Here is a 17,717-nt window from a genome sequence, read left to right as displayed (position 1 = left end):
TTGAAATAATTTTGTACGAGGTTACAGAACCTCTGAATGTCCTACACCAACTTTGTACATAAGAGAGTATGATTGTGGTGGTACTAAGACTTCAAAGACCTGCTCCAAAGATCAGATCTACAGAGAACTAGTATATGAAGATGACGCTTTTGTATTGGTCGAAGTCATCATGAGCGGATCTTGACAAGCTTGCTTAGATCCAGTGACTTTGATACATGGTAGTTTGACAAAAGAAATGGTTTGTTTACATGTAACAGCTGGGGCATATCAGATATGAATTCTCAGTGTTATCTAAAGCTATCGAAACAGAGACTGCTGTATCGAAACTGATAGGGCTGCGCTCAAGGCAGAAGGAGATTGAAATGATATCCTAGAGCAGAATCATCGTACTACATTAAAGTAATAGGACCCTTACAGAGTTTGTAGAAAATAGCACCGGCTCGAAAGCCGTTGGATTTTTCTCAATCAATCATGAACTTAACCTATGGATTTTCTAATGTTTCTCATGGCTGATTTCATCCCTCCAAAGAGCAACAGCTCTGCAAAAACAATTTCCATCTCCTCTGACAACGACTTCTCTCCTTTGAGGAGGTATATTTCCTGAAGCCATAATTCGTTTACGCAAGACGTAACTAATAGGAAAACATCCTAGACACATGTAAATACAACGGAAAAGACTTTATTGTGTTATTTCCTCCAGAATTGTACCTAATTTTGTAATATTTCGAGACCATGGCGAGATGTCAATTTCACAATACACAGCAATAAACCTTACGGATCCTCACGCGAGCAAGGTTAATCCAAGGAAATTTTATTCCATATTTCACGGTTATTCAAACAACTGATAAATCCGTGTCGAAAAAAGGGTTTAACTCTCTCCAAAATCGTTTTGTGGACGTCGAAGTAAGTTTCCGCCATACCTTTTCTTACAGCGACTCGCAATGTTTGCCCCGAGGCGATCTCAGAACCCATTGCGTACAAACAGGGATCCGATTACTGGCAACTCATTCATTCCCGATGGTGTCCACTTACGAGAGTTGACTTGTACTACTACCCACTACCACTGCCACTACCATAATAATAATCACAATGATAATGATGATAATAATGATAATAATAATAATAATGATAATAATAATAATAATAATAATTAATAATAATATTATTATTATTATCATCATCATCATCATCATCTAAGGTTTATAAAATGGCGGACGAAGTCTCCCCAACAATCTACCGCCCACTTAAAGTGTATCAAGAAACGAATTTAGTTCCAAAATGAGTGAGGAAAGAATCCAACTTGGTAGAACAAGATGGACGGAGAGAATATGTATCGATCTTATGCAATGTAAAAAGAAAGCGACAGACCTTCATAAATCCGAAAACTTTCCTAGAAAAGAGGCCGGAAAGACGGGATAATGAATTTAACGCTGAACTACTGGAACAGCATGGGTTTCCAGCACTTGAATAAAACGGCACAAAATCTACGGGATAACCTCGCACACGTTGAGAAAACAACCAAGGCTACATCAACACGGATCACTGATGAAATAAGACAGCAACAACAGGTATCATAAACATGTAATTGCCCGAATTCAACCTCAGGAAGTTGGAGCTGCGGGAAGGAGCTGAGACGTGGCATAGAACACCCAGCAAGAATTGAAAGCTGGAGAGAATCTCATAATAATGAAAATGATAATGATAATGATAATGATAATGATAATGATAATGATAATGATAATGGTGATGATGATGATGATGATGATGATGATGATGATATTGAACCATACATTGCGAGAGTCTGGGATATGATATCACCTTTGGAAAGAAGGCCAAGGAATCAATTATTTGTTTTTCATGGATGATCTGAATTGTTTAACGAATGGTCCAGACAATTCGCATATGCAGTATTATGTCCAGAAATGCACCTAATTAGATGCACGCCCAATTTTGACATCCAACACGTGTCCCGTTATGTCTTGGATGATGTCTTAAATGAGTGAATGAAGGCAGGAGTATGTGAAGAGGCTAAGACGTTAGTCTTTTGAAGACCAAAATCATCCCAAAAGGGTATTAATTGAAGGGCTGTGGCCGTTGTTAGATACAGTGTCGCAGTTGTCAACTTGAACAGAAATGAGGAACTAGATGATCCAGACATAAGAACTAAAAAAATCGTGACTGCGTATCGTGCACTGCGTCCCAAAGCTCATGTGAGCCGGTTTTATGTGTCCCGCATTAAGGGAGGGGTTTAACGAGCATCGAAGATTGTATTACAAGGGAAAGAAGAACTTTATCTATCAACCAGTGATGAAACACTTTTGCTGTATATGGCACGTAGAGGGTTTTCAAACATACACAAACTGAGTCGGATCGACTTTTTGGTAACTGAAGACGGCTCGTTACGTGAAAGTCAGCCCGTGCTTGTAGAAGGAAGTGAAATAAACGAAGTTCGACGCATTGCAGAGTTCGCTGACTAAGCATACATATATTATAGCGCTACTTACGAGCCGAAAACGTAGGGTGGGTTCAGATGGGAATGCAACTGAAAACAAAACTGACAACAAGAAAAGTATAGAAGTGGAGAAGGCTACCCTGGTTGAAAAGATGCCTCTACATGACCAGTTCCGCAGAGAAACGAAGACCTTAAGAGCGGAGTCTCTCGGAAGTGGCTCATCTCTCTTAAAAGAGGAAAACCGAGAGTTTATTAATCACGCCCCATGATCACGTATTTAGTCCGAACGCGGTGAAAAGTATCATCTATCATCAAGAATGCTCTGATATCTGACGCCTTTGCGGAGAAAGAGTTGAGAATTTTACACTCAAGTGCATGCAAAATGGTGGCACAGAAAGATTATAAGCGGCGCCACGACATGGTATGAATGCATTTTCACTGCAATCTTTGTAAGAAGTATGGTCAGTGTCATGTCATTGGGAGGTGGACTACCAACATGTGCTAGAGTGTGTCCTAGAGAATGATCAAGTTAACATTCTCTGGGACTTCAACATTCAGAGAATTGAACATTCCAAGCCGGACATTACCCTTGTGAATGGACAAGGGAGAGGGAAAATCAATGTTTGCATGGTTGCTTCGGTGCCAGGTGACAGTCACACAGTGAAAACAGAGTTTGAGAAAATCGAAAACTATGCAGAAATGAGACTGGATATGGAAATGGATGTGGAACAGAAAGACAGCAGTTATCCATGTAGTGATAGGGGCACTTGGATCAATACCACCAACATTGCCCTGTTACCCCAGTCAGTGAGGCAAAGGGCTTAAATCGGGAGTCTGCGGAAATCGGCATTACTAGATACAGCAAACATTTTGTGTAAGGTGCTGTCCATTTGAAGTCATGAGGACCGGTTGAGCAGCATACAGACCACAATGGGTTTTAAAACACCGAGACGGCCCAGAAAGACACACGGGGGTCGACACTTAAAGACATAGCGGTGTCAGCGGACCAGGGGCTCGTTTCTCGAAAGTCCCGAAAACTTTTCGGGCCCGAAAAGCTATTTGTGAAATTGCCAACCGCTTGTTTTAGAAAGCCGATTTTTTAACATGTTTTCAAGGCAACAAAAAGAAAAATAACTGTGAAGTTTGACGAATTAAATCCTCTCCGTTCTTGAGATACAAAGGGAATTGTGACACCCGAAAACGACCCGTAAAGTTTCGGGACTTTTGAGAAACGGGCCCCTGCAGAACAACATTACGACTGAGGAGGAGAAGGTGGAAAGGTATCAGGACCTAGCATTCGAAATTAATAGCTTTTGTAGAGCCCCGAAAGTGTTAGTGATACCCATCGTGATTGGTACACTTAAACATCCCGAACATTGCAAAGACCTCAGTGGTATGATTAGACTTACCTGACATCTTTGGAAGGGCACAATTGTCGGCCATTCTCGGTACTGCTCACACATTGCAGAAGCTGCTGGAAGCTACTGAGACATGACTGATGAGAAGATCCAGAAGGATATCAGAGAACTAAAAGAGAATCACAGAATAGTAATGATTAAAATAATAACAATGATGGCGATGATGATCACGATCGCGATGACGGTAACGGTAACGATAACGATAACGATAGTGATAATGGTAACGTTAAATTGTGTGGGGAGAACAGCGAATTTTTGTGTGAGAACATTTTAGAGTAGATTAGAAAACTAAAGAACTGAGCCGAAATTTAGCAGGTTCTGTCGCGGTCTATGTTGGTGGATACCAAGACCTATCTATCTTATTTCCGACGACGGAAGTCCAATATTTTGCTGCAATTTGCATACGAACGTTTTTTTGCAGGTAGAAAGCAATTGAAGAAGCTTTTTGTTACAATGTTCATTAAAAATGTTACCCAAGAAGATGACAGTCAAGTCGGATCGCTGGGAAGGTATGAGTGTCATGCTTTTGCAGTCGGTGACTCTTCCCCAAGTATGCATGGATTCACTATCAATGTGATCACATGTGAGTATTATTGCGACGTTATAAATCTCCTGATATTGCTACAAGTCCAGTGACTTCCATAAGCAGAATTTTTGGTGACACTCCATCTTTTATCTACTATATTTTTCATGACCCTCCCTTTTCCCATTATAAGGTTTAAAAGCTACGACCCATCAATTTCCTAGTTTCGAAACTACCTAACAATCAGTCTATTAAGCTGACATAACTCTACTAAACATAAGACGTTCAACAAATACGCAAATTAAAACTTGACGATAAATAAAGCATACGAACGTTGGAGTCCACATTTTTATCAAAAGCGCAGAACTTAAACTGTGAACTGAATCATTTTAGGCGCTGATCTGTGAGTAGTACACTCTGGAGGTTCCAAAGATGCTTAGCTCTACCCACATATCTAATCCGCAGATAAGAGCTGCGTTGGCACTGGATATTAGTTTTTCTATTACATGGGCAAATGTTTAGAATAAGGCTGTTTTGATGATATGAATACGCTAATAGATGAGATGAATAGAATACAAATCTCCCGCCCTCATTTTCCCCAACTCTCATTATCTTTAGTATAGCTTCTGTGATCAATTCCATCTTTCCTTCAACAAGAATATTGCGTAGATTGGTGACATGTCTTCGTACTTTCTGCCCTGATTAGCCCGGCGTGCTATTTGCAAGTAGTCTCTGTCTGTAACTTTATGGACTTGTATTAAATTTGTTGTTGTTGTTGTTGTTATTGTTGTTGTTGTTGTTGTTGTAATGGTAAGCTCTATCCACTCTTTCAACACCTGGAGCCTGCAGGTCTTAAACATTTCATGCTTTTTATAGATGACGAACTTCCCCGAGTTCATGTCACGAAGCCTGGAGTTTTGCAACATGGACAAAATGTCGCGATGACGTGCAACTTAACAAACACGGGAAGAGCGGACCTCAAGAAAATATCGTGGTTCAAGAATGAAATGTTATTGCAAGTTATGCGATGTCCAGATCCAAGAAGTCCTGAGGATTTTTTGGCACCGTTAGTTATCAAGGACGCTGGTACAAAAGACGGAGGTAGTTACACCTGTGTTCTTGAAGTGCTTGTACGCAACTCCCTAAAGTATAACGTGACAGATGTCGCAATGATCACGGGTGAGTAGTCAGTTCTCTCACACTTTCATCTTAGAGTTCAGGAGCAGATTTCGAAGAGGCCTAGAAAAATATCCTTATATGACTGTTCATATGTGCATTGTGACTAAAGTAGCCGAAACGTTTGTGTTGGTCGCTGTCCTTTGTAAACAAATAGAAGAAACTCCCGACGTATCTGCAATGGGTTGTCGAGCTCGTTCAGGCCTTACATACAAAAGTTTTGAAGCAGGCAACCGTGGACAATCTTCCTGTCCGGTGTACGTTGGATAAGCGGCTTGATGTGATCGGCGTAATTATAAGTTGAGAAGCTAAATATTTTGAGCAAGAGTCGATACAACGTAGATTTGATTTTAGTGGTGTACTATATTTCGGCTGACCAAACCAGCCTTCTTCAGGTACAATGTGAGTTTACATTGCATTGCTTCTATGTACATACAAATAATAAATGGATGTTGACGTAATACTGGAAAAAATTGTGAAATCTATTTCCGATAGGAATTAATTGCATGTCCAAACCTACTGCAGTCGCAAAATATTTCTTCTCCTTTCCCCACAATATTTCTAAGAACAACGTGTTTGTATTGTTTTTTTCCTTACTGCCTCACTATCACGCTGAATATTTGATATTTCGAAAATGGGATATTGACCTCTCCCCATAGGAGCTTCTCAGGGTCAATGAAACAAAATCAACGAAACTAAAACAACAACTGTTAAGAATCCCAACGGGCTGGAGGCAAACAAGGTGGCTATTATTAGTACAGGCGAGAAGTTGAACCAGGGACAGCAGGATCAAATTCAATGAGTGGTCAGAGCGGGTGTTTAAGCTGGGATCTCCGGGTCTTTAATGATTCACTTAACTCAAATTGTTGTTAATTATTGTTCTAAGCAAAAGTACTTGGATACGAATGATCAAAACGCTATTGAATTCTCGTGTGCATGTTGCTTGTTTTTATGCTTGCCTTGCTAGTAAAAACCAAACTTACGTTACTTTAATCAAATAGAAGCGTCACAAATGCTCACAGTTTTGATTCTTTGGCTAGTTGCTCCGTGGATTGATAAAGCCTTGGAGGAACTCAAGGTTGACAAGAAAAAGGGACAACAAGTGTCGTTTGAGTGCAGAGCTGGAGGATTTCCATTGGAAGTTCAATGGCAAGCGGAAGCATTTAAGAAGGACTCCATAATACCTTCCAAGTGTATAAGTAAGGGTGATGTTTATACGTTACACTACGTGTTAAACTAAGTGGTAAAAGGACATTAAATGTTCTGTTGCATGGGTGAAAATGGATGATATGCCAATCAAAGCATCGTTTTAAAGGAATCCTAAAGATCTTAGATCCAGTCCATGATGAAATTTCAACTTGGGCACTGCAGTTGGATATGATTTGTAACTTCAACTGAATCAACGCGGTTGCTGTTGTCTTATCATCGCCACCACACTCAGTTTTTTCACTGATTTCCAAGCTTTCATCGTGCACCTTAACTCGACCTTCACAAGTACTTTCTCGTTTGCATGAAACAACTGTTCAAAAGAGTGCTCTTAAATGAGTCCTTTCACTCTCTTCTTGAACAGATGGATCAGATGAAAAGTACGGAATGAAGAAAAGTGGAAAGGACGAGTCTTACATCTTGACGGTATCGGACTTAGAATACAGTGATGCTGGATATTATTACTGTTGTCTTTCATCCAACTGCTCATCAAGTCATTCCAACAGAGATAACTGCCAGCGTTTCACTCTTGTCGTTAGTGGACAAAGGTAATTACCGTACCAAGGTTCAAATGCTTGCTGAATTTACCCGTGGGTGACAAGGGTGTGAAAGGGTCCTTTGGTCAATGTCAGTTATCGCTGACCGCAACCAGTTTGCTATAAGGCCACACAGAAAAATGATTGAAGAAAGATAAAACCACGTCCTGGCAGCAGACGTTTTGATTTTCCTCTAATTCAACACTAATCGTATATCAGTAACTAGCAAGTGCAATGAAGTGATTCCATTTTTCTTTGTACGTTTGTGTAACTATACCGAACAAACCGCATCCAGCTGACTCAACGATTCTTTTCTGTCCTTATATCAAGAGAGTGGGAAACCAACTTCACAATGCAAAAGAAGGAAAAAAAACCATTGCACCCTTAAGCAACTGGAATGAAGCCGGTTTTGTTTTTTTAGCAAAATTATAGAGGGATTCTCTGTCCATTAACCAGTCTGGGAGAATATTTAAAACACTGGAATAAAAATAATTCTTTTAGGTACTTCCTTGAACTAAAATATTTGCTTTTAACCACAGATCAACTCGTCAAATATGCGACAGCTGTGTGCTGGTGATGCTATTTCTAAGGTAGGTGTCTCAATCCCCATTCCCGGCCCTATTATATTTTGCACGCGGTTTAATTACTTGGCTCTTAAACCGGAAATTGGTGGCAGTGGCCTTTCACTGTTTAGCGAGAATCTTCAGTAGTGGCTAAAGAGTAATCAAGATACTAGAAGGACTGAATTTGCCACTCGATGAACCGTCGAGCTTCTTTTTGATTAAACGGCGGCCATATTTGTGTCCCGACCCAATCCTCTGGGAATTGAACTAAATTATTATGCAAACGGTTTCTTTTGTTTTCGTTGAAAAACATGGCTGTTGATCGCGTGAGTGAAAACCAACAATAGTCTCCTCCGCAGCCGTTCTTTGTGTGGTCACGCAACGCTCCTCCCAAACATGTTTGTGTGGGGTGGAGCGTTGCGTGACCGCACAAAGAAGGGCTGCGAAGGAGAGACTAGAGCTATAGAGGGTGTACGACGTGAACCAGAAAAATGACTTCAAAGGAATAAACGATGGATTGTGATCGTGATCGTGATCGTTATCGCGATCGTGATGGTTAATTTTATTGTCTTTAGCATCATTGAACCTATGTACAATTGTTTACAGGCTTAAGGCTTACTCACTTATTGCCTTTATCCACCTCTCATTCTGATGTACCACTTCAATCGTTCACATTTAAAGTTATTGAGCGATGTCGACAGGCACTTTCCAACAGGATGCTAATTAAGGTTATCAAAGATGCTTAGCCCTGTACATTTGCAGCAGCATTGATAAAACTATTAGCCTGGCTGGATCAATCACAATATTTTTTTTCTCACAATTGACTCACTTTTATAAATCACTGCCTTAAACAATTCATTGCCAATTTAAATCTTTTCTTTTTTTCTTCGTTCCTGATCGCTGTCCTCACTTAATTCCGTATTCGTTTCATCCAGCCGCCAAGACAACCAGTTACTATCGGAATATTCTCAACTTTGAATCCAAGTCTTCCTTCCCGTATTTTGAACGCCACAAAGACTGTATTTTTTTGCCGTTCGATTTTCGTCCACATTCGCGTCATTCGAAAATGTTCCATCAATCAACTGTGACATCTTACTTTATTTGCCTCTATCATCAGTTATGGTCGTATCCCTGTCTAACAGATCTTTATCTCTCGGTCGCTGACTCTCCCTCTGTTGCATTGTGACGTGCCTGACAGAACTTTTTTTCTATTTTTCCCATTTCTTTTTCTTCTTTTTCTATCACATTTCCAAAATTTCAATTTTGTTTCATTTTTTTTCCAAGTGAGTGTTCTTTTTCGTCCACCAAAACTTCAGCATTCCATTGTGTTCTACATGTGATCTTTTAGTGGCTTTTTTAGTTGCTTTCTTTAAGCTAAGAATTAGATTAATTAATATGAGACGGATAAATGAAGGCACACGGATTTACGATGGCTAGTCATTTATGAGTTATATATACAGGCTGTGGGGGAGGCGCAGTGGCCTCGATTCCGGATGGAGTGGTCCGTGTTCGGGTCCTGGCCGGGGTCACTGTGTTGTGTTCTTGGGCAAGACTCTTTACTCTCGTGGTCCCCTCTCTACCCAGGTGTATAAAAGGGTACGGGCGAATTTAATGCTGGGGTTAACCCTACGATGGACTGGCATCCCATACAGCCCTCTAGGTTCGTAGCAGACTTTACCCATGTGCAGGCTGTAGTGCCTGTTATGTTGGTGAAACCAACAGACACTTCGCCTCTCGCATCCGTAAACATATCTCCTCTGACAAACATTCCCACATCTTTAAACACCTGACAAGTTCTGAAAATTGTCGCTCTCTTTGTTCAGAAGATTGTTTCAAAATTCTCGACTCTCTGTCCACAAACGTCCAATTAAAAATCAAGGAAGCCATGCACATCCTTTGGGAGCAGTCGTCTATAAATTCTCAGGTCAAACATCTTAATTTACTCCTTCCGTACTATTAATCTCCTTCTTAGCTTAAATAGTCTCACTTTTTTTGTAGGAGGAGGACGAAAAGGAGGAGGAGGAGTAGTAGTAGTAGGAGGAAGAGGAGAAGGAGGAGGAGGAGAGGGAGTAGGATGAGGAAGAGGAGGAGTGGTAGTAGTAGTAGGAGGAAGAGGAGGAGGAGAGGGAGTAGGAGTAGGAAGCGGAGGAAAGGGAGTAGGAGGAGGAGAAGGAGGAGGAGGAAAGGGAGTAGGATGAGGAGGAGTAGAAGTAGCAGGAAGAGGAGGAGGAAGAGAAGGAGTAGTAGGAGTAGGAAGGAGAAAGAGGAGGAGGAGTAGAAGGTGGAGCTGGAAGAGGAGGGGGGAGGGGAGTAGAGAGGAGGAGAGGAGTAGGAAGAGGAGGAGGAGGAGTAAGTAGATCGGTAGGTGCGTAGTGGTAGTACGGTGTGGTAGTAGTGTATCAGTATTTGTCTTTCTATTTGTATTTTAGCCAGACTAATTTAATTTCCTTTTGTTTCCTAACAGCACGACTTTGATCTCCGCAAGGAACAAGCTGTGACCTCGAAAAACAGAAAGCAGTGATTTACTGTCGTTGGGTCGAGTGCAAGTTTATTTTTAAAGGCAAACGTATTTACTGTCAAACAGAAAACTAATATATTCGCTTGAGAGGAATTTCAACAGCTTTATCAGTTACGCGCTTGTAATCTTTGCCCATAACGTCCATAACCTGCTGGGTAAATCTGGGGAGTAAATTACTGTGCCACAGTATTGCGTTATAGTGACAAAATTAGTACAGACCGTTAGTCGATGTTTAAGTTATAAGCATATTTTTAAAAGGAGAAGAAGTGTAGTTGTCTACTACACCAACGACTAAACCCCGGAGTTAGTAAGGGTTTGATTTCATTTCAAGAAAAGGACAACTGTATGAATAAGGTGTCAGATTGTTGCAAAACAAAAGATATTTAGAGTTTAAAGGCAATATTTGGGGTTGTTGCATTCGTTTTTGTTTTTTCATAGCTTTTTAATGTTTATAACCTGCTGGGTTAAATATGGGGAATACGTTATTTTGACAGTACTGTGTGATAGTGACAAAATACTTAGTATAATGTTTTATAGGCCTAAAGATTAATGATATAAACGCTATTTTGAAAAGGAGAAACAGTCACTGTGGTGTTGATTATTCTTTGTTTCGGTTGGCACAATTAATTTAATCCACGATTACTGAACTAGAAAATGAAGGTTTGATTCCAATTCAGGAAAGGCACAACATCACGAAAAAGTCTGATGCGGAACGTGTTAGATTCATGGAGGTAATCCGAGCCTTTCCATACTTGTCATTAATTACGTACATATACATGAAGGCTTAAATACTTCAAGGCCCAGACTAATGGCAAGGACTTTATCCTTCAAAATTGCAATTACCTTCTTAAACTCTTAGTAAAGTGAGACTCAAACAGTGTTTTGGTATGGCGGGATATCCTATCTTTCACCTAAAGATGCAGGATAATACGTTTCCAGGACTTCTAATTTGTGGGAGTGGGGGCATGCCCCCAGACTCCCTCTAGGACCGAAAACAAGGCCCTAGAGGGAGGCGTCCTCTACTTTCAACAGTTCCGAATACAATGCTTATATATGAGTGGCACTAATTTTTAAGATTCTTTGCTTTGATGTCAGTGAGTTTGATCCCCTTAGTTATTGACTTGATAACACAACCAAGCAAAAAAAGTATTTGGGTTGGTATAAGTACCAACGTTGCTTCGCGTACAGCAAAACCTTACCGTTGAAATAGGCATTTTGTTCACAGTCTGGCAAGTGCCCTTGCTGGCTAAGCACTGTATAGACACGTTAAAGAAGTTTAGTAAATAATCTAGGTGCACTCTCAAGAGCATTTGGCAAAGAGGTGTCCCGAAATAGTTTGCCTTGCCACACGAATTTCAGGTATTTGTGTCGTTTTTTTAGCAACTTCCAATCAGAGGCAAAGTTTTCCAGCCTTCCTACTTCAATGGATTGTGATATTATTCATACATTCATCCATACCTAATTGGGGGCCGGAGTCTGTTTTACACGTATACGTAGCTTCCTCATTTCGTCAGTTATTTCTCTGTGCCAGCCAGCCCCGCGGGCACTTGGTTCTTTTGGATGGTTTGAGAGGAGGACTTTGGCCTGTTTGGCTTAGTACTTCTGTTGCTTTTATTTCCAGAATATTTGTTTCTCTATGTTGATGTCACCTGTAACGTCTGCGCAAGCGGGATTTGTTGCTGATTGCAACTTTTTTTCGAACTCGATGAGCCTCTTCCATCTCTTTCGGCTGTTGTGATAACATATTTACTGGGATAGTGCTTGGGCCACAATCACGGACAAATGTGTTGAGGCAATTTACCAAAACTAACGCTTTCGAAATAACAGTAGTATTTTGAATTTGAAGGAAAACAATTTTTTCATCGGTAGTCACCCCCCCCCCCCCCTTCCCCCTACCCAAATGTTGCAAAACAATTGTAAATATACCCAATGTATATGTTCGTGTATGTTTACTTGTTTCCAATGTTGAAAAAGGGGGAAGGGGAGGCTACCTTTCACGAGGGGAGAGAGGAGAATTTACACCAAAGGAAAAAAGGTTGGTAGGTTTCATGTATCAACAACTAGTATCTATAAAAAAAATGCGAAAAAAAACTTTTCTTAAAGCAGGATGTTAAGCCCAAAGAAATGAAGCCGAGTATTGTAAGTCAGCATTGCGTTGTTTTGAAATTTGTATGTGATCTGTTTGATGCAGATTACGTCGGTTATACAACCCGACACCTTCATCAACGCATTGCTGAACTCAAGTATTCAGCTATTGGTAGGTAAAAAGTGCCACGGGAAACTTGACGGTCTCGTTTACGAAATGCTATTTATGAAATAACTGAGGCCTAGCCTTGACACTAAGAGTGACTCCATCAATGCTTAACTTTTTGTTTAGCTAGCTTGTAGCATATTTTTATGCTAACTTTTTTCTTAATTAATGAACTATTGTTTTTTTGTGTGTGTATTTATAGAATATTCATACTGTCTTTTTTTACTTGATAACGACGTTCGAGCTCGTCAAAACGTCGTATATATTTTAACCGTGTATTTTGTAACTGTTTTTACAAAATTTCTTAAATGTTATTAAGAAAAGTTTTTCCGGAAGTTGACTAGCAATAGAGTTATTTTTATAGAGTTATGACATAAGAGTTAGAGTTAAGTTTCCAAAATCCGGAATTCAAGATTTTGGAAGGCCTAAATCCTTAATTTAGCAATACAGAAAGTATCCTAAACATGCATAAAAGCTAACTTTAGGCCTAAGGTTAGCTTTTAGGAATGTTGGCTGAGGATTTTGGAAACTTAACTCTAACTCTACGAGATAACTATTTTTTTACACAATATTGTGCCTTTAGTTCACCCAAATATGTAGATATTAACTTTTGACGTCATTCGTCATCAACCGACTTTTCCACATTGTTGATTTTAGGTCTTGCTGTTTCCAGGCTCCAAAGCAATGACGCAGGGGTACCAGACCTCCTAATCCGAGAGTACTTGTGAATTTTTTTTTGGTCTTTTTTTTTCAATCCGATCAACCGACCCAATATCAGGAAATGCATTCGACGGTAAACCAACAAAAAAAAAAGGGGCGGGGGGAGGGGGGTGGCCTAAAACACACAAAAACAAACATTCCCAATTCAAAGCAAGTACAGTTTTTCCAGCCGACAAAACAGCAGAATCAAGACAAAGCAAAGTCACTCCTGCGGGAAAAAGTATGGTTTCTGGGTATCAACGGTAATGCATGCCTTGCGTGTCAAGCGACAACCTTAGAAACCAATGCCACCAATGCCAGAGGAACCCTGGCATCAGATTATTGCTGATTTTAAGGAATTGTCCGATGTAGGACACCTACCCTATTGTGGAGTTCATACCTTCAGAGTCTGCACCGGTTGTCATGCCACGTCTCCGCAAGATATTCGTAGAGTTTGGCGTACCAGCTCAAGTGCGTACCGACAACGGCCCACCGTTCAACGAGAAGGCGCTTACGTCCTTTGCGAAGAACTCGGGATTTGACCACCGAAAGATAACCCTCAAATGGCCTTAAGCGAACGGAGGAGTAGTACGATTCATGCGCACAATCAAGAAGACGATTGGAGCGGCTATTGTGGAGCACCGCCCCTGGAAACACGAGTTACACGATATGCTCCGTAACTACAGAGCGATCCCACATTCTTCAACAGGCAAGCCACCAGCCACCGTGTTATTCAACAGACCAAAGCGTATTAAAGTAACTTCCCAATGTGACCAGCCGTTCAGGAGACCTAGCATCCATTAAGCACCGTGACCAGCTGCCTAAGGCAAAGATGAAAACGTATGCTGACCGTAGTGTGTACGTGAATCCGAGCAATATTGCAACCGGGGACAAGGTCCTAGTCAGGCGTAACTCCTCGCGCAGCATCTCCGGAACCCCCTATAACCCCAAACCTGGCATGAACGGCAAGGGCACGATGGTTACTGCTGCGAGCGAAGGGAGAAAGATTACCAGAAACTCAACCTTTTTTAAGAAGTTGCAGCCCGATGTCCAAGTTACAGCACGCGAGCCTGATGACGGCATCCTAGCCCACTCATTACCACGTAGTCATGTCAGTGAGAGTGCTGAACCTCGCCTCTATCCGCAGCGGAACCGACGGCCCCCAGCTCAAAGACTATCTTTAGAACAACAATGAGAGCAAGGTGACACATGTGTTGGCCACACCGGGTTGTTGGCCATTTTTGGCATGAACTGAACACTACTGTGAGAAAATAAAATAAATAAAATTGTCTCTCATTAGGGCTAAAGAGTTCCTAAAAATAGTAACAAAAATAAGAGCAAGGTGACACACGTTAACACCAACCCGGTGTTATTTGCTTGCTCTTATTTTTGTTACTATTTTTAGGAACTCTTTAGCCCTAATGAGAGACATGGCTGCGATCAGTTTTGGCATGATGCTAGCAACATTATCGACTTTTCACGTGCTTAAGACTGCGAAGCGAGCGTCCTTTGGACGTGGGAGAAATTCGGTTGAGGTCTTGAATTTTAGTACCGGTCTTGAAAAGTCCTTGAATTCGTTTGAGGTCCTTAAAAAGTACTTGATTGTTTACGCCCCATCATTTTCTGAGAAATTAAATTATTTTGCTGAGGGAAAATTGGCCATTCATGACAAATACCAAACGATAAGCGATCACGGTGAGACAATTTCTAGGTATAAAACAAGAAGGCGTACATGACGCGAAACTGTATCTTAACCTCAATTTCATGCGCATCGCACCAAGCTGTGGGGTTTTTCGCCACGTGCACGTGCGTTTGTTGTAAAGAGGCTCAGTGTTTTGCGCCGCGTAAATAGTTTGGTTTCTCTCTTCATTTTCAATTCAATTAGCGATGGGCAAATGTGTCTTCAATTATAAATGGTTAAGCGATCCAAACTATAGCTGGGTAAAAGAATTAAACGCGACAAACACAGGGCCATGCTTGGAATTGAGCATTGTGATTGTTTAATTCGTCCGCTTCTGCTTCTGACTCCGACAATGCGGTTTTCACTGGATCATAACAGTACTATGGATTATCACACAATCAGGCTGGCAAGATCATAGCAGACTTCTGTTTACTAGATAAGGTATACTGACCACATTTGAAATTACCAAAGCTTGTTTACAAACATCGAAATAAATTGCTTCCTGATATGTATGACTATGTGACACCTGTTTCACGAACATCAGAGAGGCTCATAGATCCATATTGTACACGTTAAAGATCAAACCAAAATCTGTTTATACTTCGGCCAAGAAATAATTATGATAAATTCAGTGTTAGATTTGCCGATAATTGGAATAAAATACCTTGACATATATATATTTAAAAAATGATTCCTTTCTCCAAAGCTTTAGAAATGAGCTTAAAGATTATCCGCTTACGTCTGAAGCCCGAGAATGACTTTCTGTTTAACTGTAGTTGCACCGTTTTGTTGTTTTGCTTTGTTTAGTTAGTTTTGTTTGTTTACTTTCTACCTCAAACTTATTAATTAACCTAATTATAGTCTATTTTTCTGGTTCCACAACGTAGTCTATCATGTCTGCCTACTCTTTGAAATTAAATATTAATATTAATATCCTGTATTATATGCTAGATTAGGTAATCCAGTGGGTTTCGCTCGCAACCCTCCACCATTTCTGTAAAATGTATTATTAATCCTACAACGCCTCGATGTCATGATTGGCCACTAACTCGACTTACTGGGTTGGTCGTTATTTGTGAATTCGGTGAATTTAGTGTAGCTTCTCAAGTTAACATTCTTTTCTTATTACTCGTCCATACAACTTTGCTATCTGTGGGCAAACTTATTCAACATCGATTCAATTTCGATTCGACGTAATATTTCAACACGGCTGAAATTTGGAGGGGGTGGGGGAGGTTACAAATACAATATATTCCATTTCTCAGACAATACGTGCACCATGATTGTCTAATTTTAATATCGAGAATTATGGCACGACAATAAAAGAAAGGTGACACATGCTAACACCAACAGGGTGTGGCCAACACATCACGCATGCGCACAATCATTTCACCCATTCAATTAGCAGCCATGGACGCCTTTTTTTGAATGAAAATAGCCTTTATTCACAATAAAAACGCGCGCTATTTACAAATTAAAAAGCATAAAGAGTCACTAGAAACTAGGAACCGAACTAGGCAGCTAGCCACAAGAGCTTGAGGCCCTAACAGCAGAGTCCATGGGCAGAGCAAAGTTCCCTGCAGAGATCCCTGGATTGTGGACACCACGAACAGCGCACGTACAAATGGAATCCATGACCCAGATGTACTTCTAAATATTGATACGACGTAAATCCATTCACCATGGCACAAAAACCGTTCAAGACCCAAACATCATGGAAGCGAGACTCAGAAAAAGATTTATAATCCAAGAACACTCTCTTCTTAAGATCACAGCATACATAACGGATGATAGCACGGAGTTCTTCTTTGCCATTGCAGAAAGTGGCCCTGTTTCGAAAGGTCCAAATGCCATAAAAAAATGGATTTCGTCAAACGGCGCGCGAGCCGAGCCCTCTTAGCACCGAGACAGGGCCAGCGGAAGAAAAAAACCGTTAAAAGGTTTGCTTCAAACTGGTTACCAAGCAACAGGGAGAGAACTGGCGCAGAGTAAAGCCAGACTCTTTTGACCCTTAGCCAATTTAAAAAACAATGATTAATGGTCTCTCGTCGCGGACAAGAGGCACAGCGACCGGATGAGATACAACCCCAGTTGAAAAGGGAAACACGCACCTTAACGCCGCGGAGTATAACAACCCAAATGACATCGTTCTTATAGTTCTCAGTGGAGGGGTCCCGGACTAGAGACCAATGACCATCGAGGGAGAGCCCTGGCCTTATGACCTGGGATCATTCACGCGGCCAGATTGGCGGAGATGAGTTGATTGAAAGGAGCTTTCCATAAATGGTTTTACAAACTAGGGCACTGTCTCCCACTCTGGATAGAGTATCAAGACAGGCCACGTAAAATGGAGCTGGAGAACAAGCACTGGGAGAAGAGTTATCGCGTAAAGAAGACCATTCGGGACGCAGGAAGGACAAGCGACGCCCCAAGAACTATTTGCGAAGAAAAAAACTAGAATCATCAGGGGAATTAAGCACGGAGGCCATCCCCGCCAATCTCAAAGCCTGGACCTTTAAGACGAGATTGTCAAGATTGACACCACCAAAATTTCAATTTCAAAAAGCAACTGTTACTACACACGGTCTCCATTTTTGAGCCCCATAGCAAGAGCCAGATCAAGGCATTAACCCGCGAAATGACCCGTTTTGGAAGAGAATGAAATCTGGCAAGGTAAAAGAGTTTCCTCAAACC

General features: G+C 41.0%; 1 protein-coding gene across 1 annotated transcript in view; it reads left to right on the top strand.

Annotated features, from left to right (window-relative positions):
* Positions 1–10,978, top strand: part of LOC137992547 (neural cell adhesion molecule 2-like) — a 26,793-nt gene extending 15,815 nt beyond the window's left edge. The window contains exons 3-8 of the mRNA XM_068837925.1: positions 4,292–4,453; positions 5,270–5,572; positions 6,610–6,768; positions 7,140–7,323; positions 7,851–7,901; positions 10,339–10,978. Coding sequence (XP_068694026.1) covers positions 4,292–4,453; positions 5,270–5,572; positions 6,610–6,768; positions 7,140–7,323; positions 7,851–7,901; positions 10,339–10,372 — 893 coding nt within the window. The 3' untranslated portion in view covers positions 10,373–10,978. The remainder of the gene's footprint in view (positions 1–4,291; positions 4,454–5,269; positions 5,573–6,609; positions 6,769–7,139; positions 7,324–7,850; positions 7,902–10,338) is intronic.
* Positions 10,979–17,717: the final 6,739 nt, after the last annotated feature.

The sequence above is a fragment of the Montipora foliosa genome, chromosome 2, assembly GCF_036669935.1.
Source record: "Montipora foliosa isolate CH-2021 chromosome 2, ASM3666993v2, whole genome shotgun sequence".
In the NCBI taxonomy this organism is placed as follows: domain Eukaryota; kingdom Metazoa; phylum Cnidaria; class Anthozoa; order Scleractinia; family Acroporidae; genus Montipora; species Montipora foliosa.
This window is presented reverse-complemented; position numbering and strand designations above follow the sequence as displayed.